The following is a 27,031-nucleotide window of genomic DNA, read 5'->3' on the forward strand; positions in this document are numbered from 1 at the left end:
ACCGTTATACATTCAAGATTCATTCGACAGTGTGAGTCCATCTGACCGAAGTCGTCCACAACCCATCCGTCCAGTTCAGTTACATATATAGGCTATTATGTAATTTGAAATATATCTCAGATTATCATTTATGTAGCCTATTGTTATAGAATTAGATGAATCAACGTTAACATTATCGACTGGAAACGGCATACTGTATACTTCATTTTAAAAAACGGTAAATAAAAAATTATTATGTTATAAATAGATATACACTTTTTGTATTATTTTATAAAAAATTTAACGCATGCTAAATTAAATTTTAATCTATAAATTATACAAAATAAAAATTTCTTCTAAACATCGCCGAGGATAAAATTTTAGGGTTTAATTTTCGGGTGTCCTATTAAATAATAATTTTCTCAATCTAATTCATTTCGCAGGCGACAAAATCAAACTATACCGTCTCGTTTCAAAGCATCTGAACAGAAAAGATTTCCAAGATATTTTAAAGAGAAATATAAGAGAAAATTCATTTTTTTAATTTTTTAGAATCTCAGTATTTAATTTACTTCCATATTTCTGGTTAATAAAAAAAAAAAAAAACAATCTCTTTCGGCACGCCGGAAGGCGGAGGTAGATTTAACCGATGCTAAGTAGGGGATAAAAAAGATTTCCACCTTAAAGTTAAGAAAAACTTCAAATTTACTCGATACGACAACGGTTGCATGTGAAAAGAGTTTCAAACATCTTCTTACAATTCCAGCAACATCTTGGTCTTCCTTTGCCGTAAGGATTAGTCGTATCAAAAATTGTTTCAGACAAAAGTTTTAGGTAATGTTTAGAGGGCTAAAAACCGCTTTAAACCGATTAGACACAGCGTCTGTTAAGGGAGGTATGATTTTTTTTATTGTTTTCGAAACCCCTTTTTTCTACCTCCTGAGCCAACGGTTGGTGATATCAAAAGATTTTACCTGGATAAGTTTTAGGCCCTTATCCGGTGAATAGTAAGAACTTTAAACGAATTCGATATTTTACTTAATAAGAAAGTTATAGCGATATTTTGTTTTTTCGAAATAACCCCCTACCATTTTCACCTTCACGGTTCGATTTTGGCCGTTAACAAACTCGACCGAGATTTTGGAACGAGGTATTTTTAAGGAACAATTTGAAAGTGATTGGCGCAAAATAACGGCAGTTATCATGTCCACAACAGAGTGAAAAAAAAAAAAAAAAAAAAAAAAATATATATATATATATATATATATATAAAACGTTTGAAAGAGGTGGTTTTGGGGTCTGGGGAATGTGAAAAACGAAGATGTGTCGAAATTTTCCGGAAGTCGAATCATGGTACCCATTACAATTGGGAGGTTTTCTTATGAGATCTACCTAAAAAACCAAACGGTATTAGAATTACATTCAGCTGGTTAACCGGCTGTAAAATAATTATTACAAACTGTAAAATATACAGTGATTTTTCATTTTTTTATAAGAACATCCATTTAAAATTTAGGTCTATTCCAAAATGCAGAAGTAGTGCCACAGAGGAGCATCCTTGGTACCTTGCACTTCTTCTTCTTTATTATGATCTTTGTCGAAATATCAAACCGTTCATTATTATTTTCAAAGATATCTGTTTCTACAGCCAAAGATAATTATATACTTTTATAAAGTATAATATCTCTTGGGGGTTCCCTTAAATTAAACAGATGGAGTTTTTAAGAAATAAAAATGTGCTGTCAGATTATTATCTGGCGCACATAAATATGAATCGTGTAAATCTAATTCAAAAAAATTAAATATGTTAACTAATCCTTGCGTATATATTTTATGAATATGCAACTTTTTTTTTCTTTTTTTCGTTTAACCTCCGGGTCCATCATTGGGTATTACTTCAAAGGATGAAACGAATGATATGCAGGGTGTGTTAAAATGCCATGCCTGACCGGGATTCGAACCTTGGACCTCCGGATGAAAGGCCGAGACACTACCACTCGCGCCATGAAGGCCGGCGAACATGTAATCTTTGCTAAAAGGAATTGTCACTTATTTAACAAAAAAATCACAATATCTACCCCTACTAAATCGAACAACGGAACTGTTTTTGTATAACATCCCGTTAAAGCCAGGAACGTGGTGGGGGGGGGGGGTGGCGACCGGAAGTGACACAAGGCGGGTGGGTGTCTTTCCCTAAGGGGTTGGGATGTTTTTGTACCACAACACAATACTTCGGCTTACGAAAACGGACCTTATTATGGTTGTTTCGTTGTCGTTTTTAATAAATTGCCAATTTATTTAAAATACAATTATTTAACAAAATTATAATAAATTATAATTCAATTAAAATAAATTAATTACTTTTACGAAATTAATTTGCTAATGAATTTTTAAATAATACTAATTAAAAAAAAAAAAAAAACACACCTGCTTCTTGTTTATGTATAAATAAATGTGCTCAAAATGATTTTCAATAGAAGCTTTAGAATTGTTAATTATTTTAGGTATATTTCATAGGAAAGCCGCCTATTGTAACGAGTACCACGATTCGACTTCCGAAAATTTCGACATATCTTCGCGTTTCATATCCCACAGACCCCAAAACCATCATCAGTTCAAAGTTTATATACATTTCATTTTCTTGTGGACACGGTAACTGCCGTAATTTTGCGTCAATCATTTTCAAATATTTACATAAAATATAACGACCCAAAATCTCGATCGAGTTCGTTAATGGGAAAATTCCACCACGGAGTGGAAAGTGGGGGGTTTTTCGAAGAAAAAAAATATCGCTATAACTTTCTTATTAAGTAAAATATCGAACCCGTTTAAAATTCTTACTATTCATCGAATAAGGGCCTAAAAGTTATCCAAGTAAAATGTTTTGATATCACCAACCGTTGGCTCAGAAGGTAGATAAAACGGGGTTTCGAAAACAAAAAAATCATACCTCCCTTAATAGTCACAGTATCGAATCGCTTAAAGCGATCATTAGTCCTCTAAACATTACCTAAAACTTTTGTCTGATATAATTTTTGATATGACCAACCCTTACGGCAAGGGATGACCAAAATGTTGCTGGAATTGTAAGAAAATGAGGCTTGTATGTTAAACATGCGAAACCTTTTTCACATACAACCGTTGTGGTATCGATTAAATTTGAAGTTTTTCTTAACTTTAAGGTGGAAATCTTTATTATCCCCTACTTAGCACCGGTGAAATCTACCTCCCCCTTCCGGCGTGTCGAAAGGGAATTTTTATAATATATTCAGCTTAACATTTCACTTGTTTATATTTGCATAATCAATATGGATTTTTAACACATATATTTTTTATCTTATAGTTTATTTTTATATTTAGAATTTATCTTGCACTATATAACGTATTATTATTACGTTCTGATCAGAATAAATAAAGGAGTAAACTCCTTTATCTCCAAGGTAAACGTACCATTGTTAACTGTGTATAGAATATTCCTTATTAATGAAAAAAAAAATTATTTCTATCGCAATCAACGTGAAATTTCTGAAGTTTCGCTACATAGATTCTTGTAGAAAGATCAGTTAAATTTACAATACAACGAAAACAAACCGTATTTCTTCATTTTTGAAACGTTTAATTAAAACCCGTTTTTAACCCTATAATTACACGTTTATTACGCTCGTATTTTAACATTCCTCTTTAAACCGCTTGAAACTTTTACAAAAGAAAATCAGAACGTGTTTTTAATGCACATAAAACCGGTTAATGTTTGAAACTACGATCGCAACAACGATAAGAGAGAAGGCCAATGAGGAGATGCGGATCGGTAGATATGGAGTTCGATGAGGAGTAAATAAGAGCGGTCCAGCTTCTGGAAATGTTCGGCGGGGGTTCCTCAGAGTCCTCGCTCGTCCGTAATCCCCTGGGGACGCCTTCCGGTTATCTAGATTCAGATAGTAGAGTGCCTGGGATGATCATGCGGGGAAGCCCACCGGGTTGGTCTAGCGGTGAACTATTTGGAAGTCGAGAGTTCAGCGTTCAAGTCCTAGTAAAGGCAGTTACTTTTATACGGATTTGAATACTGGATCGTGGATACCGCTGTTCTTTGGCGGTCGGGTTTCAATTAATCACTCGTCTCAGAAACGGTCGACCTTTCTTTTTCCTGTTTAGCCTCCGGTAACTACCGTTTAGATAATATTTCAGAGGATGAATGAGGATGATATGTATGAGTGTAAATGAAGTGTAGTCTTGTACAGTCTCAGTTCGATCATACCTGAGATGTGTGGTTAATTGAAACCCAACCACCAAAGAACACCGGTATCCACGATCTAGTATTGAAATCCGTGTAAAAATAGCTGGCTTTACTAGGACTTGAACGCTGGAACTCTCGACTTCCAAATCAGCTGATTTGGGAAGAGAAACGGTCGACCTGAGACTGTACAAGACTACCCTTCACTTACACTCGTACATATCATCCTCTGAAGTAAATCCTGAACGGTAATTCCTGGAGGCTAAACAGGAAAAAGAAAGAAAACATCGACTTCAAAGAAATAATCATGCACGTGTACATACCATATGGCTTAGATTCGGCCTCTCTATGATAAGAGGGAGAAGGTTTTTTAGCGGGTGAGAGCCCCGCACTGCCATCAGTGCGGGCCTGGTGGTGGCTGGCAGAGCTTTTTCTTCTCCGTAAGGAGAAAACAAAATACAAATCGGTACACAGTTATTTATTAAATTACTAATTTTATTTTTTTCTAATTTTAAGCGATACCTTTTTCACGTAATAAAGTGTAGTAATGCTTTTATTATTCTGCTTCCGTAAATTTTCTGAAGTTCGTTTTTTATCTGTATAAGTAGCATATTTACACTAATCCGTTCCTGATGTACGTATATATAAATTATGTAACTGTTCTAAATTAAAATAAACATATAAATTTCTTTTGCTAACTTTACATGCATCAACAGGAAAGTATTACAAATTAAAAATAAAAACTTTCCTAATGTCTAAGACTGTGACACTTTAGAATCCAAAAATGCTAAATTTGTTTCAAAAACGATTGATTTTAAATCGTAAAATTTACTGGCAGATGGTGTATTTGGACAATTTATAAATAATATTTTTTTTATTATTATGAATTACTCATTTTTTTAAAAATCAGATGAGAGGATGGAGAGATATTCGGATACTATATTAACGAAATAGATTAGATTTCATGAAAATTGTATTTAGCGTCTATAGTAATCTTAAGAATCATCATTTACGTAAATATTTTATATAAAAATACGTATTAAGTAAAACCTGAAGAGTCACTCGTTTAACAACATGACATCGGTGCTGTTTCTAGGTACAAACAATAAAATTAATATATATTCAGAGATAGTGCAATATAATGTGAAATAATTATCGTGTTTTATAAAATACCAGCGATATAATTAAAATCGCATTAAATTTGTTTGAAAATTTCTATTTGACTGACTACAATGAAATTCTAATTCGGCTAATTTATTCTTGCAATATTTTTTCAGAAAGATTTTGTGTGAACAAATGATTCCGATAACGTTTCCAGACGCCAGTTAAGGATCACTATGTTTCTTGATTTAAATACACTCGATTACTAATCGCATTTATTATTTTATTGTACATCTATATTCTGAAGCGTGTTTTCAGGAATAAGTAATGCGGAAATTTTTAACATTAATGGAAAAACACCAAACCTGACCGAGATTTGCATCTTGGACTTTCCAGAGAAACGGCTAAAATTTCATCGCAAAATTCAGCGATACTTTATAGTGTCTGTCGTAGTCTTAGTTAAGACTAAAACATTCTGGATACTGGAAATATTAGTTGCAGTATCCGCAAAAGAAAATTCAGAACGGTAATGAATATGCCAAACCGTCTATGTCACTTTTTGTTTGGAGTAATCCGGCTGGTATCATGATACTAAGAAAAACAAAAGCGTACAATTTAATAAACAAATTACGAGGGAAGGCTAAAATGTAATACGCACTAGAACGTAAAGCAAAAGTCGCTGTCATCTTGTTTTTTGGAATGTCATTTCCCTATTACTAACATTCCAAAACTAGTTGACTCGTGCCCTCTTATTTTCTGTCGCTGTTATAGAACCGAGGATTAATTTAAAGGAGTTGGAAACACCTCCTTTTGAAGCTGATGAGAAGCATATGTTAAAACATCTTTTTTTTATATATTCCCACCTACTCCTCTGGAACGGATCTACAATCAAGTTTGACTCGCGCCAGAGGAGTGTCCTTTACTCTAGCTCGCCTCCCCGCCCGCCGGCTGTATGTCCGGCACGGCAGGTCAGTTCACCGGTTAGCTCTTTTATTTCGTAGGTGGAAATTCCAGCCGTCATCAGCGAGCGGTTTCTTCTTGACGAGCTTCCTCATCTTTCTTCTTTATAACTGCGGTTATAAACGACGAGATCACATTAAAGTTATCCTCGTTAAGTAGCATTTTATCCACCACATTCTCCGTAGATAATGGCCCTATACGTCTTACACAGGATTGCCTGCTTTCAGTCCAACGGTTACATTCAAATACTACATGTTCAGGGGAATCATATGCCCCACAGTAAGTTATCTACCCTTAGTCTCGCACATAAATAGGACCTGAACGACCCATGCCCTGTAAAAAATTGCGTTATCCAGTAATTTATGTCCCCGAACTTCCTTTCTATCCACGGTCGGATCAAAGGTATCAAACGATGTGTCCATCGTCCCGTGTTGGCTACATCCCAACGATGTTGCCAATTATGCAGCATCTCTTCATATGCTTCTTAAGGCTTTATAAGGTTGTCTATACTCACTCGCATCTCCGCCAGTTGTTTAAGCGAAGGAACTCCTGCAATTACGAGTACTGCCTCGGTGGAGACTGAAGAATATGCGCATATCACTCTTAAGCCCATGCGCCGTTGAATTCCTTCAAGGGCTCTTCTGTTCTTGTCGGCACGCAGAGCTCTTTCCCAGACTTGTATACCGTAAAGTAAGATGGAATTAACCGTAAAGTAAGATATATACCGTAAAGTAAGATAAATTAATTAATGTTAAAACATCTTAGACGATGCGTACGTCACGTTCGATTATCCACGGAGCCGATCGTTCTGCGACACAATAATACTTGGTCGCATACATCACACGCATTATTTTATTGAGGAAGACAACGGTCTTGCGATTACAGTGACGTCGGCTCGTTACGTAGCCGTGCTTGAAACCTTTGTTGTGGAACAAGAAAAGAGATTTCCACCGATTCTTAACACAGCCTGGTTTCAACAAGACGGAGCAACGTCATATACTGCACGAATATCGATGGCAGCTGTACGCCGATTGTTTGGACAACGTGTCATTTCACGAAACGGTGACATTAGATGGCCTCCCAGATCGCCTGATCTCTTAGCTTGCGATTACTTTTTGTGGGGTCACCTTAAAAGCAAAGCGTTCCACAGTAGACCTGCTATAACGGAAAAACTGAAGGCAAAGATTCGAGAAGCAATTGCGGAAATTCCAGTTGAGATTTTACGTCAAACCGTGAACAATTTAACGAAGAGACTTCGTGAGTGTTTACGTAAAAGAGGAGGTCACCTGGAAGATGTCATCTTTAAAAAATAAACTAAAATGTATGTATCCTAAAATGGCAACATTTGTACAATTACATGAAATAAAATTCATTTTCTAAAAAAATTTTTTCATTAACGTTATTAAATTTTTTTAATTTCCCGTTTCTTTGAATCAACCTGTATAATAGGGCACAGTCCAAAGGTGTTTCACAGCAATATCCGGTTTCCTTTTTCATAAGTCCTTTTCATAAGAAAACAGTCACGTAACACGTAAATTTATTTGTGTATATTAACGCATATATATGTTTATTTGTTTAGATATTACTGCTGCTGTTAATTAAAAAAATAAAATAAAAATTTAGCCGCGATGACAGTGGACAGTTCACCCGCAACCGGCGTGTTGTATGAAGATGATGTGTTAGAACCGATCGTTATTAAAGAACCAGAGAAGGAGTATAAATTTAAGGTCAGCTGGAGAAATGTTATAATACACTCGTACCTACATATCGGCGGACTGTATGGATTATATCTAGGCTTAACACAGGCTTCGTGGCAAACGTGGGCTTTCCGTAAGTATATTCTTAAACTAATAGTAAATTATAATAACATTATATTAAAATAACGCATTATAAGGTTATACCAAAAAAACATGCTTACATCCATTAAAAAATCTTATGTGGACACCACATGACTTTGACTTCCTTGTACGCCTATTAAATTACATATACACATTTTTTTGCTGCTCTTCATTTAAACTTATTTCATTTGTAAGTGAGATACGATCCTCCGATTCTTTACTTCATTTTTTACACATTTATACATTTTTTACTTCCTTATACGAATTAAAGGAAGTATTGTGATAGCGAAAAATTTCGGTTTTCAGATTTCAACGAAAATATCCATTTTCACCGTCCCTGAATCCATTTTGACTAGTTTCGACGTGACATTTGCACGTCCGTATGTATATCGCATAACTCAAAAACGATTAGCCGTAGGATGTTGAAATTTTGGATTTAAGTGCACATCTAATCGTGCACCTCCCCTTTTGATTGCAATCTACTGAACCAAAAGAGTCCAAATTCAAAAAGCACAAATTCAAAAAATTTGGATTTTGGACGTTTTTTTATCTGCAGCAATAAGCTGTCATCGAGAGTTTTTAACGATATATAATAAGCGATACTTATTTTCATCGGTTCCAGAGTTATAGCCAAATGACATTTTAATTAATGTAATATTTTTATCTTACAAGGGGAAGGTACATCGGTCCGAATCAGACTTCACCTCCTTTTTTTTTAACTTTTTTTTTTTTTTAATTCAAATATACTGATTTATTAATAATTAGAAAAATGTGTATATGTAATTTAATAGGCGTACAAGTATAAGACATGTGGTGTCCGCATCAGATTTTTTAAAATCTTAATTTAATTTTGGGGTTTATAAACTTTTTATAACTTTCCTTTGCTTATAATTAGAGTTTTTATAAGCCTAAAGGCACGTGATATTTGACAGCAACTGGTTCCGGTTGTCAGAACTTATTTACGATCAATAAACGAGTAATTAAGAGACATCTCTACTAACAGAAGGTCAAGTGGAAGAACCCTATTGCACTAAAAACGAGTTATTAATTCAATCTTTTTTTCAAAAATACTTAAAAGTTTCTGTAACTTAATTTGATCTGTTCGCATATCAAATTAAGAAGTCGATCCGTATTATTAAATTAAAATGGGTTTCTAATTTATTGATTTAGGTAAAGTGAAAAATTTTTTAAAAATTTTTAATTTTTTTTTACGTTTCTGTTAAAAGTTGGATTGATGCACATACTGAAGAACTGGGGAGTGGCCGCTGGAGCCCATCGTTTGTGGACACACCGCTCGTACAAAGCTACATTTCCATTACGAATATTACTGACTTTTTTTTTTATATTGGCATTTGAGGTAATTAAAATTATATCTTAATATTAATTTTTACTTTCAAAGTTTATGAAATGTAAAAACATAAATGGACAGTAGTTCTACCCGGGGCTGTCTAAAGTAGAGTCAGTACTGCTAATAGTGCAGTTGAGAAAATCGTTTACTGTGACAGGACGTCATAGTCATCGATCCATTGGTCTGTCTCATATGTTTCTACTTAGCTTTTTCAACTTTGACGAGTAAAATTTTTGTGTAAATAATTTACTAAATGTAAGTCACCGAGACGTAATTAATTAATTGCACAGTTAAATAATTAATACTTATTAAATACTTAATCTGTTTTTAAAAAGATTATAGTTGTTTTTAAAAATTATTCCTTAATCGTACAACAGTATAAAATATTATTTATTAATAAACGCGGGTACAATTTATTTACAAACTGAATTTTTAAGTTTTGCTGTAAATTTGTGATTAATGATTCTTTTCTTAACTAAACTATTAATATACGTTATACTTTGTGTATTTTAAACAAAAAAAGCAAAAAAATATAATTTATGCAGAATATATTTATTAGTTGTGAAATGTAATTAAAAAAAAACTTTCCCGTTATAAGGAATTACGATTTCAAACAACATAAAACTAAAGTTTTTCTATAAGTACCGATTTGTTTCACGTATTGAAAATATTCTCGTATTCTAATTGATCCCTAAATCGATCGACTGTTAAAATAATAAAAATAATCACAGTCATGCATGTTTTCACTGATAAATGATGCTATTGCAATTTGAAAATTGCGTTCTGACACACCATAATCTGTATAAAAGGATCTAAAATTATCTTCGGGTAAATTTATAAAAAAAATATTGTTTATCCAAGCGGCTGAGATCTTTATAATTCTAGTTGACTGCGAGATCGAAATACACAGTGTCCCATATAAAACGCAACCCATCAATCACTCATCCTTGAAATTTTCAAGGGTCAAGCTTACTCCCCTACTCGTTACTGAAATTGATTCGTCCAACATCTGAACATCGCGGTGACGGAGTAGAACACTACCGATAGTAACAACAATGCAATCATAACGTTCAGTGTATCACTAGATGAACGTATTTTCATTGTCGAGTCGTACTTCAGTACGAAATCAGTGGTTGCAGTGCAAGATTTGTTTCTCCATAAGTACCCGGATAAACCGGCTCCTAACAAAACATCAGTATTAAGGTTAGTTGCAAAATTGAGAGAGACCGGTTCTGTTAATAACAAGGAACACAAAAGATCTGCGTCAGTGTTGAATACAGAAACAGTCGCTGAAATCAAAGACCGATTACTCGCCTCGCCAAATAAATCGATCAGACGTTTGTCTGGTGAAATTAATTTGTCTAAATCAACTGTTCATCGGGCGACCAAACGATTACAATTACGACCTTATCGCATTCAAACGGTTCATCGACTTCTTGAGCCCGACTAAGAAAAACGGCTACAATATTGTCAACGGTTCCGTCGATTTCTGCGTGAGGGAATTAACGTTATGGATTCGTTATTTTTCACACATGAAGCGCGGTTTCATTCAGATGGCTACGTAAACAGCCAAAACAGTAGAATTTGGAGCGCTGAAAATCCCCACGTTTATCACGAAAAACAATTACACCCGCAGAAGTTGGGCGTGTGGTGCGCGATATCGCGGAAGAAAATAATCGGTCCTATTTTTTTCGAGTACACCATTAATGCAGAACGACATCAGGATATTTTATTTCAGTTCATCGCACTCTTGGAAGAGGAAGACAGACACTACTGGCTACAACATGACGGTGCGACATCGCACTACGCAGGTTCAACTTCTGATTTCGTTGAGGAATTCTTTGGTAATCGTGTTATCGGTCGAGGCTTGTGGCCACCAAGAGCTCCAGATTTGACTGCGGCGGATTTTTTTCTACGAGGTTACCCCAAAGAAAAAGCCTACAGAAACAAACCACGAACACTTGAACGATTGAAAGTCAATATTGAACAAGCTGTATTAAATATCCGGCACAAACTTTGAAAAAAGTTGCAAGAAACGCTGTAAAAAGAATTGAAGCTTGTATTCAAGAAGATGGCGGCCACTTCCAACATTTACTATAAATGTAAGGTAACGGATGGTAATAATAAAAATTACATTTACATTTACACATGCCTTTTTATTATTTCAATACCTACCAATATAAGGTTGGGTTGCGTTTTATATGGGACACCCTGTATTTAGATCTATTTATTCAAACCGAGCTAATCGTTAACTTTTAAAAAGACTAGAATTGTTTTGAATGTTAACATTAAAACAACCACGCATTATGACATTGAATTTATTAGGAATTTTAAAAAGCATTCCCAATAATTTACGTAAAAGGTTTCATAAGGATTATGAGATCTATAAAATAGCATTATATCGTTTAGACTAGACTATTAACCGCATTCAAAATTAATTTCATCCGTAAAGAAATATGTAACTTTCAACTTTATTAAAATGTATAGTTAGTCTTTAACAAAAATTAAAATTTCTCTCATTTTACCATGCAGTTCTATAAAAAGCTTCAGCATGCTTGAAATTATGTAACTCGGAAATGGCTGCTGCATCAGTCTGCCAACGATCTGAAAAACACGAAAAAATCTGGTGAATCGTTGAAAAAATTATATTTCAAATAATATACATTTAATTTTTAACACATTTTTATCAGGACTCTGGAATGTTATAAAAAGTGTCGGTATTATATGTTCATCGCAAATATTATTTCACATCAACCATTAGGGGGGGCTTCATTGTCATTTTTAATGTTTAATTACAAGACCTGAAATATTTTCTTTGCACAAATTTGCCGGATGCCTCAGAAGAATAAAGTTGCTCTTCTGACCCAATATACAGGGTTATCATAAAATAATGGTGCGGTTTCAGTAATTCATAGGAAGATTGTAGGGAAATTTCTAGATGTCATATTGGTGTCCCTGAAAGCCTCCAACCCAAAACTTTGTTTATCAGCAGTTGTAACAACAACGTCAGTTCTTGTATTGTTGTTGCGGTGAGTGTAGCGAGTTACTATGTTCTCGGATAAAGAAAGCAAAGTGTGTTTTATTGATGGCCGAATTAAAATCCGTAATTTTAGTTCAACGTGCGTTTCGACGTGAATTCGGAAGAGATCCACCACACAAAAATAACATAACACGTCGGTTCAAACGATTCGAAGAAACCGGATCGGTTAAGAAACAGAAATCAACCGGCAGACCAAGTGTACCAGACGAAACGGTTGAACTAATTTAACGATCGGCAATTAGAAGTCTTGGAAAGTCATCCCCCGTCGAAGCGTCGAATTAGGTATTCCAAAATCAACAGCTCACAAAGTCTTACATAAAAAACTGAAATTACACGCTTATAAAATCCAGATACTGCAGGAATTGAAACCCGATGATGGTGTAAAACGTTACGATTTCGCTGTTGAAATGTTGGACAGAATAAGTGAAAACGAATCATTTTTAGATGATATAATTTTTACAGATGAAGCTACATTCCACGCGAATGGATGTGTTAACAGACACAATTCACGAATATGGGGCTCTGAAAACCCACACGCAATTATCGAGAAACAACGCGATTCGCCTAAAGTTAATGTTTGGTGTGGTGTGATGAAAAATCGTGTAATAGGGCCTGTCTTCTTTGCTGAAAAAACAATGGAGTCGTGTATCTCGATATGTTAACCGATTATTCTTTCCTCAGCTGGATGAACTCGAAAACATTCATCGACTTCATTTCCAACAAGATGGTGCTCCCCCGCACTTCAACGCTTTGGTCACGGACGCTTTGAACGAAAAATTTGGAGATCGATGGATAGGCCGGCAAGGACCCGTACTTTGGCCTCCAAGGAGTCCAGACCTGACACCTTGCGATTTTTTCTTGTGGGGGTACATTAAAAGCGTTGTTTATACACAAAAAATTTGCGACCTAAACCGCTTAAAAAACAGGATTAATGAAGCAATGACCATTAACGAAGAAATGTTAACTAATATTTGGAGAGAAGTTGAGTATCGTTTGGACATTTGTCGAGCAACTAAGGGCGCACATATTGAAATTTATTAATTATGTAAAAAAATGTTTGAGACGACAAATTTGAAAAATAAAAAACATAAACTGTAAGTAATTCTGTTTTAATTTAAACCATGTTCAAAACCGCACCATTCTTTTATGATAACCCTGTATTATGGATGGAAGGTTTCTAAATGCTCAAATTGAGATTATTTTATAATCTTATCCATCAAAAAGGTATATAGAGATACTCTGTTAATAAAATTAAGTAAATAAAAGGATAACAATTTATTATAAAATTATAACATTAGGGGTGTAAAATCAAATCGTATGACAACATTTATAATGAGCTAGTGTTACATCGCTGAGAGATAATAGTTACAGTTGAGTAATTATAGAGAATGACTTATTTTATGTAGAATATTGAACATGACAAAGAGATAACGTCAAGTAATTTTTTCAGGCATAGCTGGAAGAAGTTTTAAAACCGTTAGTTCAGGATCTATTAATAAAAATACAAAAAACTAATTCATCACCAAGGCGTGCCAATAGCAACTGAGGGTTAATTATAATAGAATTATATCGCTTTCAAAGTATCAAAGCATGTTGATTCAAAGAATTTTAATTTTTTTTAAAAACGGTTATAGAAAAATTAAGATGTAGCAGATTATTTGACCGCAATAACCTAAGTAATTCAGTGTGAGGTACTAAAAATTAAAATGAGTAGCTGTAAATTAAATGGACTTTAACCAGGTTCATGCAACATCATGGAACAGCTGTGATAATAGCTAATCTGCAATACTGTTAATTAATTTACAAATTTAATCATACAATAATAGATTGATGCCTAGAATAGAGTGTGCATTTACCCGTTGTGCATGTTCATGCCTAAATTTTTTCTTTTCACTGTAATCTCTTCAATACTCACAGTTATATATAATTACTTATTCGTAAGATGTACGTTGCAATCTGTTCAACTTGTGAACAATACGCAAACTTCCTCCCCCGTGGACCAATTAGATGAGGATGATATGTATTACATGTAAATGAGGTATAGTATTGTACAGACTCAGGCTGACCATTCCTGAGATGTGTGGTTAATTGAATCCCAACCTGTATACGCTGCTTAGCATTCAAATATGAATAAAAATAACTAATTTTTATAAAGATTTGAACCTTAGAACCTTCGACTTTGAAAATCAACTGTTAAGCAAGTGATTTATGAGAAGTTTACCGGTAGACCAGTCTGGTGGACACAGTTACACGTAATGATCTTATTTTTCCTAATCTTGCTTGGTTTTATATTATATCAATAAAATAGAGAGTTGAGTGTTTGGTGACCCATTAGTACACGGATAACTGTAGAAGCAACACCATGATTCTAAAGAATAAAAGATTTCCAAGAATAATAAAAATTTCCTGTAGTAAGTATATGCAATATCGATTATATTAATAATCATGTAAATCAAATTTACGTACAGGGTCCGCTGATCGACTGGGTTAGATACCACAGAGTTCACCATAAATACCAAGAAACAAATGCAGATCCTCATGATGCAAGACGTGGTTTCTGGTTTGCTCACTACGGTTGGTTATTGCAAAAAAGACATCCAGAAGTTTTGGCAAAAGGTAAAAGCATCGATATTACTGACATAAAAGAGGACAAAATAATTATGTGGCAGAAAAAGTAAGTAAAACTATTTATAAGCACAGTACTTTTAAATTCTGACATTGTTAGTTAGTTTTAAATTCACCAAATTGTTCGATCGGTAAAAGAACCGACCAATATACAAAATGTAACAGGTTTTACATTAAATTTAAAAAATAATAAAATCAATTTTAAAAAGTGCTGTAAAAAGTTAAAAGAATGGTATGAAATTTATATTTAAATATCACCATTATAAAATCATTAACACCCTAAAAACAAATACCTACAAACAGCCTGCTAATCCTTTATTTGATGAAAACTTCAGCATATCAAAATTAAAAGAATGGATTTTGGTTTGATTTTTTACAATAAATTTTACTGTTTACCTTTTTTTTTGTTTAAAATGTGGATATGCTTACAAAATAAATAAAAAATACTGCCTGTATGAAAAATCATGATTTATAAAAAAAAAATATGCCGGACAAGAGATGCTTGTTCTTGATAAAAATAAGAAATTAACTTCTATCAAAATAATCTATGGATTGTCTAGAAGGATTATATATTATTACCTTTTATCATATTTTCCAAATAATTTTCTAAAGTTGCAAGTTTTAAGAAAATAATTTAAATATTAAAATGGAACATCCCCTCTGTCCAAAAAAAACTATTTTTTTATAAAAATTATTATTATTATTTTTTTATAAAACTATTTATTTTATATAAATTATTTTGAATTAATAGGGTTCAACTTCTGAGATTCCTGGTACTGTGAGAAGACTAGGAATTAAAATTTAAAAAAAGATATAATTTACATTAAGTTTGTTAAAAAAAAGGAATATTAATAATTAAAGATTTAAAAAAAAAAATTATTTACTATTAAAAGAAAAATACCAGTTTAAACAATTTTTACTTATTTACAATATATAATAAAATTAAATAGATAACTAACTACTCTTGTACCCTGGTTTGATCTCTTGTACATTAAAAAAAATATCATTAGCTTATTAGAAAAATACTTATATATAAGTATATATATATATATATATATATATATATATATATATACAGTAAAAATAAAAACCTTAAAAACAGCATATTTGAAAATCTGGTGCTCCATAATGGGCAAATATAAAATATTATAAAAAAAGCAAACCTGTTTTTTGAAAACTGGTCCACAAATTAAGGAATTACAAGCATTTTAAAATTAAATTTGAAAAAAAAGTATTTCATCTACTTTTTATTGAAGAAAAAGCCTTTATACCATTTGAGTAAAGGTTAAGATATTATTGAAATAAAATTTTTTAAACATAATAAAAACTAGCCAAAAAGAGATGCTTAAAAAATGATTTTGGGCTGCAGCAATCACTGAATCATTATGCTCTACAAGAGGACATGATTTTTTGTTCTTCCACTGATTTTATTTGAAAGAACTTACAGTGGGACCATCAGAGAAACTTCCTCAACATTTAAAAAAAAAAATTATAAAATTTTGTGTTTATATACATTATACTTCAAAATAAAAATAATATACAAATACAAGGGTTGTACTGAGAACCTCTTACTATTTTGAAGTCATTTAAATATTACCACCAAAATACAATCAAAAGGACTGTATAATTATCAATATCAAATCATTAAAAAATATCAATTAAATATGCCATTATAAGAAACAAGAAGAAAAAAAAAATATTTTTAACAGAATAATTAGAAATTATACAATGGAAAATGCTTGTAAGCTAACATAATGCATTTACAGCAAAACTCTTAGCATTATAATTCTGTGATAAAACTGGAAAGTTTGTGTGCATCTAATGTTTAATTCTACATTTAGCCAGGCAATTAAAAAATATCATGATAAAAGATAGAAAAATTCTAAGAAAATCCCAGGCCTAAAAATCAAAAAAATTTTGATTCGATTATTAAAATCTAAATAAGATTTACAAAAAAATGGGAAAATATCTCACATGTATCAAAAGTGTTAGATATATTGTTTTTTGATTATTCATTTTCCAAATTAATAATAACAGATTAATTTTTAAAAAATTCTGATTTTTACATTAGAAAAAGTTTAACCTGTCAACTGAAGTCTTTCACTGTTGATTTTTCACCAGAAACAAACTTTGAAATGAAATGCTGTATTTTTTAAGCTATAAACAAAAATCATGGATAGATTCTAGTATAATTCATGGATTTGAAATAAAACAATAAAAAGGAATCTTAAGGACCTCAGAAAGCAATCCCTAAACTAAGTTTTCTATATAATTCATAAATATGAGTTCTGTAAAAGAAGTAATGAGACTGGTTCAGAAAAACTTTTTACTTACAATTCAATTACACATGGGCTCTATCACCTTCAAAATAGTTCCCTTGTGAAGCCACGTAACACTTCAAACGGTTTTCCCACTCTTCATAGCAATGTTGTAACTCAGAAACCGGAGTATCCTTCAGATGGTCAGTTACATTTATTTTATGTTTTCTACTGTTCCAAACAGTGTTCTTTGAGGTGTTTTTTTTTTAGTCAGGAACAGGAAGAAGTCGCAAGGACTCAAGTCAGGTGAATAAAGTGGTTGAGGAACTGCAGGAATGTTTTTTTTTGTCAAAAACTCATTGAGAGTGCAGTGTGACAAGGTGCATTGTCATGATGCAGCATCCAGTTGTCTTTGATGGCTGGTCTCACGTGGACAATTCATTTTCCACGGCCTTTCAAGAATTTATTGGTAACATATTGATTTACAGTCTGTCCTGTAGGCAAAAACTCCTTATGGACAATGCCATTACTATTGAAGAAATAAATTAGCATGATATTGCTTTGCTTTTTGGGACGTGGGGAGTTTGTCATGTGCCACTGCTTGCTCTGGTGTTTTGTTGATTAGGTCGTACTCAAATAGCCAAGATTCATCACCAGTAATAATATTTTTTAGAAAATCAGGATCAGTTTCAAATCCCCCTAGAAGATCGCCGCACACTTCCAACCTGTTGTTTTTCTGTTCAACAGTGAGGTTTTTAGGGACCAATTTTAAACAAACTTTTTTCATCTCCAATTCATTTCTCAAAATTGATGGAATGTAGTAAAGGTTCAAATTCAATCGTTCTGCAATCATTCTGACAGTTAATCGCCGGTCGTACCGTATCAAGTCTCTGACTCGCTCAACATTGTCATCACTTTTTGATGTTAACGGTCTTCCAGAGCGTGGATCGTCCGCTACTGATTCTCGCTTTAAACCACCTAAAAATGCTTTAAACCACCTAAAAACTTGGGCTGGTGACAGAACATCATCTCCATACGTTCTTTTCAATTTTAAAAAAGTTTCAGTATCATTCTCTCCGAGTTTAACACAAAACTTGATTGCACAATGTTCCTCATAATTAGTATCACTCATTTTTGTAACGCACAACAAAAATTCGTTTCACGAAAATATTGTTTACGTCTCACGTGACGATGTTAGACTAAGAATATTAATACTTAATATAAATCAGCTGTTCATATAACCACATGTTTACTAGTAACTTTACAGTGTTACCACTTTGGCAGCCAAAAAAAGCTAGTCTCATTACATTATTTACAGACCTCGTATATACCGTATTGCTCCGAATTTAAGACGCACCTTTTACAGATTAAAGGGTCAAAATGTCAGGTACGGCTTAAATTCGAAGGGCATCTTCAATTGAAGGTCTAAAGCCATTGGACATAAACGCATAGTTAATAAGTGTAAAGCTGAAATTTTTGAATCCGTACGCCTGTTGTTCAACAACAAATAGAAACCGGAGAGGAATGTGAAAGAGCATTTGTCGTCGTGAATAGAACGTACAAAAATTTCTAGAAATATGACTCATCTCAAAGAGCTTTTAATTTCAACAGCTTTATAGCTGTTGAAATCATAATTTAGTGAAGAGTTATAATTCTGGAATTTGTGCATGTGCTCTATACACGATTATAAACGTTCTTTCACTTTTCCTGTCTAACCTCCACTCGATGAACAGGCTTACGGTATACTACTGTAGTTGTAAATCGGTCCATTTTTTCATAACCTTTCCGTTTTACCTATTTGTTGTGTTTTTCTAACCGTTTCATCATGGTGAAAAAACGTTTCACATTCGAGCCAGATTTTAAACGCAATGATATTTTACGAGCTGAACAAATCGAAAATCGGGCCGTCAATAAACAGTTCTCGGTAAACGAAGTAAATGTGTGTCGTTGGCGCAGTATGAAACAGAAATTATTTGCGCGTAAACAAAGAAATCTTTTTCGGGACCAAAACACGGAAAATACCCGGAAATCGATGCTGTTGTTTTGGCCTGTTTTAAGGAACTCCGCACCAAAGATCTTCCGGTGACAGGAGATAGACTGATGTTAAAGGCCAAGGAATAATGGTCTTCAATTAAAGCTAGCCATGGATGGTGTGGAAATTCATGAAAAGGCAATGTCTATCATCGCTTCGCAGAATCTCCATTTACCAGAAGTTACCATCAGATTACGAGCACAAATTGATATCTTTTTTTTAACCTCCAGGGTCGTAATCAATCTACGATTAAAGAAACAACTGTCTTCAAAATAGTAGTGCTGATGAAGACGCCGTGTTTTTTGATATGCCACCAAATTACACCATAAGTGAGAAGGGACTAAAACAAGTAACAGTAAAAACAACCGGATAAGATAAAGTAAGAGTAACTGTTATGTTAGTTGAATGCTACTGCCGATGGAAATAAATTACAGCCGTATGTAATTCTAAACAGGAAAACTGTGCCGAAAAGAAAGGTTCTGTGATGGTGTAATTGTTCGAGCTCAACAGAACGCCTGGATGTGATCTAATACAAGATCGGTTAGGATGTGAATGAGAACGTAAACCGGGTGGAATTCGGAAAAGAAACAGTATGTTAGTCTGACAACGTTAAAACAAAACTGACAACTAGTAAATATGATTTACTTGTAATTCCTGTAGGTATTACAAGTCGATTACAATAACTGGTGGTCAGAGTTAATAAATCTTTTAAAGATCGTATTCGTGCAAAATATAATCTGCGGTCGACTGGAAACGATCAACCACTTACATCGGGCAGCAAAATTAAACGAGCGTCAGTAGCTACGGTTGTAGAAAGGATTTCGAAAGCTCGAAATGATTTGCCATCAGAAATAGTTAAAAAGCCATTCTTGCTTGCCGAATGCATCGGGTGGTTCTGAAGAGGATCTACTTTGGAACCACAGTGACACAAATGAAACTGACGACGACTCGACAATAACAAATAAACCTAACGAAACACATTGTTTAGTCACGAAAAATTACTTTGATTAGTAAATAGAAAGCTAATGTTAAGTACTTTCGATTTAAGTGTTTTACTGCAAATTTGGATTCATTCAATAAATTGTAAGTAGCTACTATTTAAATTTTTATATTCGTTTTTCAAAATAGGATGAACTTAATGAAAAATATTGATATATACAAAATACTTATATGACTTACTCTAATTTATAATAAATAAATTATACAGTATATTAATATTTCTATTGGATATTTATATTTTTTCCAGAAATTATCAACTAAATTTAGGTTGCGTTTTAAATTCAAAGAACATCTCTTATAATCAGCAATTTTTAAAACAATTACCTCCTAGAATAAAACATTCATTCCAAAATTGTCATTTCTATGTTATTACAGATACTATTGGCCACTGGTGATATCATTTTGTTTGGCTATGCCTACATTTGTTCCTTGGTATTTCTGGGGTGAAAGCTTGAAAGTGGCATGGCATTTTGCTGTTTGCTTCCAGTACATGGTCTCAATGCATGTAACATTTTGTATAAATAGCTTTGGACACATCTGGGGAAAACGACCGTATGAAAAGTAGGTATAAAGATAAATTATTCTTAACTAGAACAGTAGAATATAATCAGTTTTTTAATATTAATAAAAATAGTTATGGTAAATTGCAATTAACATTTTTTTAAAAACAGGTAGCTACAATAAATTGAAGTAGCCACAAAGCAATTTTATAAGTACATTTAAGAAGCAAGTACTATAGTAGTAATCCAGTGTAGACATTTTACTATTTTTAGTGGTCATAAATATGGAAATAGCATTCAAATAAATTACTGGGATAAAACACTAAAGTCGAACAAGATCAACAGCATTGTAGTGACATAACACATGTTCAAGAACTTACTATCAGGTACCACATCAGTCACACAATAAAAAGTATATTGTATTACTAATATCATGTACCACTACCTTGGGGGTTTAGCGGTAATAACATTATTTTTTCTACTTCGAGTTTGTTACAATTTTTTGTAATAATTGGGATAGTGTTTCACAACAGACAGCAAACAATTTTACTCTTTGGAACACCTTATTTGAAGACTAAAAAGAGACTTCCATTAGTTACATAAGAGTTTTCTTGTTCTTTTCCCTAATGCATTTCATTTTTCAGGAAAAATGCATTAAAATGATTTAGTATGATTATTAATCTAACAATTGGTTGGAATTATTCAATTCCACCACCAGCTCCTATTATAGGCAGTACTGCAGTGATATCCTCAATCAAGAGTTAAGAGTAGTACTGATCGGTTCCTTTTGTAATCAGGAACATATTTAATTAACTAATGACTGTTACATTAACCACAGTTAAATTTACAATAAAATATTTTTAATTTTTACTGTATTCTGATAATAGACATTGGTTTACCACATTCCTGGTCGGAGAGGTTTTAACAGTTATTAAGAATATAATATAGTTTAGTTTTAAACAAATTCAGGACCGCTTGCAACATTACAATACAAAATATAAATTAAGTTAAGAATGTAACATACAAAACATAATGTCCACACTAAAAATCAAATCAATGTTTTTGGCTGTTGGTTTAATAAATAGCATTATATCAGAATTGGATGCCTGTATATGCTAAAACTGAAAAACTAATTGGTAACTGGAATTAAAGCCTACTGTGAGGTAGTGCAAATCTTAACAACTTTGGTATAGTAATGAACATCTGATTTCTAAATCAGGTAATCTTGAGTTCAGTTCCTAATAAACATCTGGCATTACTTTGGTTATAATTTTCTCGTTAAAATATATGCTTAAATCAATGATCAAAGAGAAAGTAAAAATTTATAAGCGATGAAAGTTTTTTTACGGTTTAAGAATTATGGCTTAACTTAAATAACTGAAAGGAAATTAGCCAAAAGAAACTTGATTAAAATTCAATGAAAGCCATGAGATTACAATTATTCCAAAATTTAATTCTGATTAGATGTTGAAAATACAGCAGTCTGTATAGTAACACTGTACATGAATAGGAGATAATCTTTAATCTTGTTATTTGCCCATTCTACCATTTTGCTTAGAACTGGTAAAGTAACAGTCTCTTAAAGATGGAACTTGTCATTACATTATCCCAAAATGTGAGTTACATGAAATTTGTTTACTACAAATGGGAGTGCATAATGTTGCGACATACTTTGACAATTGTGGAAACATATCCATTCATTTATTTGTGTTGCATTGTATTAGAAAGTTTTAGGAGGCCCAATTTTACTTGACAAGGTTCAGATTTTTTTTTAAAAACCACTAAATAGAAAACATGGCTCCTGAACACGTCCTTAGCTAAAGCTATTTCCAAATACCAAGGAGACAGAACTCAGAGGTTTCTTGATTTTTAACTTGAATCCACAAAGATTTAGTGAAAATCGCCGAGAGCAAAGATATGATACAAGGATAAGGAAAAGAGGTGAGTGGAGATAAATGGACAATCAATACACAGAGAAACCATGAATGTGAAATACAATTCTACCCAAAGGAATACCTTGGGACCCCTCCAAGGAGTGGGAGCCATCCCACCAATAATTTCTTGGAAGGTTGAGTTGGTTCTACCCAGTAAAACAGTAGAACATTACTGATGAATAATATTATATAGACCAGTTTAAAAAAAAAGTATAAACTGCTTTTTCACTAGACACAAAACAACCACCTGAGTAAGACAGGCTTCTCAAATGAAAAGGAGTATCATTAAACTAAACAAAAATTCCAAAAAAATGATGCACATATGATGGCTTTGGGACCAGACCAGAAAGGAATTTTTATGACAGAGCTCCTAGAATTATGATACCATAAAAATTTATCAAGAAATACTGAAAAAGGATTGGTAGTCAATCCAAAACAAACACCATGTGTTGCTCACAAAGTATATTTTTTATAGCATGATCACACTCCATAGATTATACATTATCTTGTATTTCTTCGCTAAGAAAAAAATCTGACTGGCATCCCAGAACTTTGAAACCGATGAAATATTCATAGGCACGGTTAATAAACAAGGATTGCTGGAGAAGTATAACTTATAATCCAATTAAAAAATTGTAGACTACTTTTTGACTCTAGATCATGAGTGACAGTCTTGTGTGCATTATTCCATGAATGGGTAATTTGACATAGCACACACAAATAAATCTCTGTTGTCCTGTAATTCTGCTGGCTATGCCATTTAATTAATCAGTTAGTTGGTTGAATTCTGATTTGCTCATCCAGAGAAAGGGCACAGTTATTGTACGTTGTAGGGAGATCTTATTGTCAGGCAAAGTGTATCAGTACTTTAGTTAAAAACTACTCATGACTTTGATTTGTTGAATTGGTATAGATTATGCACAGTTTGATGCATCATTCCAGAAGCAGCACAAATAAATGCACCAATCTTCTACATCATTAACTGTATATCTTAGTGGCAAGTTTCTTAGACAAGTTTCTGCAAAGGCTGGCATAAATTAAGTCCCATGATAAATTACGTCCCTGAACATGGGAAATAATGATGTAATATGTAAGTAATTCATATAAATAATGAAATCTTTTTAATTATTTTGATTTTTTTTAAACAATCACAAGTTAGTTTTGGAATAGACCTTTTAAACTGAATGTAATTTTTATTATTATTTTTTTTACCAAGTTTTATTATTTATATTCTTAACATTATAATTCTTTTCGTTTTTTATTAATACAGAGATATATATGCAAGAGAAAACATGGGCGTATCATTTTTTACATTAGGTGAAGGCTGGCATAATTATCATCATGTTTTTCCATGGGATTATAAAGCATCTGAATTTGGAAATTATGAACTGAACTGGACTGCTGCATTCATAACATTTATGGGTAAAATAGGATTAGCATATGATTTAAAATCAGTACCGCTGGATCTAGTAAAAAAACGAGCTGTAAGAACTGGTGATGGAACTTATAAAGAACCGGAAATATGGGGCTGGGATGATAAAGATATGCCTGAAGAAGATAAAAAAGAAGCTATTATAATTAATCGCCGAAAAGCTGAATAACTGAACTAAATCTGTACAAGATGATAACTGATATACTAATCAAATAAATGATCACAGATTCAAACCTATTACTATTAAAGTCCAGTTGTCATCCATTAATTTTGCTGTTCCTGTTAAGGTAATGAACTATAAATATAACGCATATTAAATAAAATTGCAAACAAACTGAACATAAACACACACATTATAATACACTATTAAATATGTAATAAGTTATAAGTAATAATAAAAGCAACGTACAGTACTTGCACTAACATTCAGTCGAGAAAGAAATACACTAGAAAAACAAATAATAACTAACCATAGGTACTTGTTAAGGTCACTGATGTTACTATAATTATTATTGTTGATACAAGTACAATATTGTAAATGAAAATATTATTAGTAATATAATTTTTAATTACTATTTTGTAACAAATTTATAAAAAATATAACATTTTATATGGAAAAAAACTATATTTAATAAAAATGTTTACACATATACATAGGCTTTTTAATTTAAGTGGTTAACTTTATTTTTGAGTCTTCACTCCTTCTGGACTTCTCCATTCCTTGTAAATAATATAAAACCAATAAGAAAATCAATTTATTAATTGTGATTAATAACAGTTTCAGTAATAAATAAAATTAAAATTAAACTGTATTGTAGAATATAGCAATACATTCATAAAAAAGGAGTCTGGCATCGAATTATTTAGCACTAAATTAAATTTTTCCTTGCATCTTAATATGAATGACCGACTCATTTACTTTTGCTGTTTGTTTGATTATAAGGCTATCTATCAACATGAGATAGTATTTGTATTAAATACAAATACTATCTCAAGATTCAAATACAAATACATACACACAAGATGCATGTAGAAGAACCAATTCTAAGTATGTTTATAGTACCAGGATAATTGGAACTTTCATTATATTCTTTCTACCAGTATTGTAAAATCCATATATATAGTATATTATTTCACTATACTTAAATAGTTAACTCGCTACTTTATTGTCGGTTATACAGTACTGACAACAATCATAAAAAAATTAATGGTCAAAATAAACAACAAAGACTGCTTTTGTACCTCTATAAAGCCACTATTTAGTGTTCATAAAATTCTATCATAGTCATAAAATGTAATCTATTAATAATAATTTCCACAAACCTGCGTCGCTCAACACTGTAAACGACATCCCTACTCACATTCAAAGTTAGTATGAACAATTCAATAAGAATCGTTTGATTGTTGTAAAAATCGAGAGATCTTGCAAACGCTTTATCGTTCAGCATTAATGAAATTTTTTTTGTAGATCAAATTTCAGTAGTTAAGTACCGAGGTGGAAAAAAAATTGAAAGATCTGTTGTACAGGTGTTCAAATTAAAAGAGGCAGACGAGTGGTCAATCCTAATTGGATGGTCTTAGTTTTAAGAATATGAGTATCCTATGTAAGGTCATGTGCAAGACAATTATGCTATATGTGATGCCTGTTTGGGTGGATAGGCTAAAATTTTAAAGCTAACAGGATATATTACTAAGAGCTTAATGCCTTATATTATTAATGGTAACGGGAGGTTACCGTACCATTCCATGGGAGCAATCTTGGTGATTTTAGGCATGAAACCGTAAATTTATTTGTGTCAGAAAAGCAGCAGCGTTATCTTGTTAAGAAGTCACCTGAATTGACTTCAGAAAAAATTTGCAAGGTAGAATGGCATGGCAATGCTTTATGGCAGGACAGATGGGATGAGGCAGAGGGTGGGCGTTATATCCATGATCTCGTCCCAGATGTTCTTGGTTTGTGGGGCGCCCCTTTGGTTCAACCGAACAAGTATGTGACGCAATTTCTTTCTGATCATGGCGCCTTCCGAGACAAGAATCCAGTTATTTGGCCTGGTGTATTCAGGTGTCAGTCCAAATTGTGAACAACTAGATGACACGTATCATGTAATTTATGAATGCACAAAATGCGAACTTATGGACATGGAGACTATTTATCGGCTCAACGTTAGATCTCTGTGAGAATTGGAACAACTGGGCCGAATGGGAACTTGTTGAAAATTTCATTGGGTAACTGGCAAGAGAACAGATTGCCAAGGGAGTTTAGGGTTCTGCTTGGTCTTTCCTGTGTTTTGGTTTTGTTGTTCTTGTGTTATAAGTTTTGATGTTTTGCATTGTTTTTTTTAAATTAAATTTTATTTATTGTATTGAGTTATGATATAGTTGTGTGTTGAGCTCAACTTCTAACCTATCGGGTAGGTAGTTGAATTTTTAATTTCAGTTCCTTCATGTCACTCGGTCCTGTTAAAGACTCGACGTAGATGTGTTTTGTTTGAGTTCATTTCCTAGTAATTCACCGATGGGAATATCACATGTAGTATTTGCATCAGTGGCATCCTGACTGAGGCAAGAACAAGGTTGAGAGATGCCTTTTGTCAAGGTTCTGAAGATGATCTTTGGTAAAGCCCATAAGGGCTAGGTACGGAGGGGGTGGCGTGTAACCAAAACTATTTACTTATAATGGAACTACAATTTTTTAGTTCTGAACAATTAAATTTATTTTCAGTAATTAGTGTTTTTGTTTTTAAAAATAATAAC

General features: G+C 32.8%; 1 protein-coding gene across 1 annotated transcript; it reads left to right on the forward strand.

The window, feature by feature from the left end:
* Window positions 1–24,929, forward strand: LOC142332730 (acyl-CoA Delta-9 desaturase-like). The gene is made up of 6 exons (XM_075379327.1): window positions 1–217; window positions 7,851–8,101; window positions 9,336–9,466; window positions 14,966–15,171; window positions 20,787–20,972; window positions 24,116–24,929. Exons 2-6 carry the CDS (start codon window positions 7,900–7,902, stop codon window positions 24,444–24,446), a joined length of 1,056 nt encoding a protein of 351 aa, XP_075235442.1. The 5' UTR covers window positions 1–217; window positions 7,851–7,899; the 3' UTR covers window positions 24,447–24,929.
* Window positions 24,930–27,031: the final 2,102 nt, after the last annotated feature.

Source organism: Lycorma delicatula, chromosome 12 (genome assembly GCF_047948215.1).
Source record: "Lycorma delicatula isolate Av1 chromosome 12, ASM4794821v1, whole genome shotgun sequence".
Classification (NCBI taxonomy): Eukaryota; Metazoa; Arthropoda; class Insecta; order Hemiptera; family Fulgoridae; genus Lycorma; species Lycorma delicatula.

Coding starts and splice junctions, on each gene's coding strand:
- LOC142332730 (XM_075379327.1), top strand. CDS start 7,900: ATGACAGTGGACAGTTCACCCGCAACCGGCGTGTTGTATGAAGATGAT. Junction 15,172..20,786: donor ATAATTATGTGGCAGAAAAA/GTAAGTAAAACT, acceptor ATGTTATTACAG/ATACTATTGGCCACTGGTGA. Junction 20,973..24,115: donor GGAAAACGACCGTATGAAAA/GTAGGTATAAAG, acceptor TTATTAATACAG/AGATATATATGCAAGAGAAA.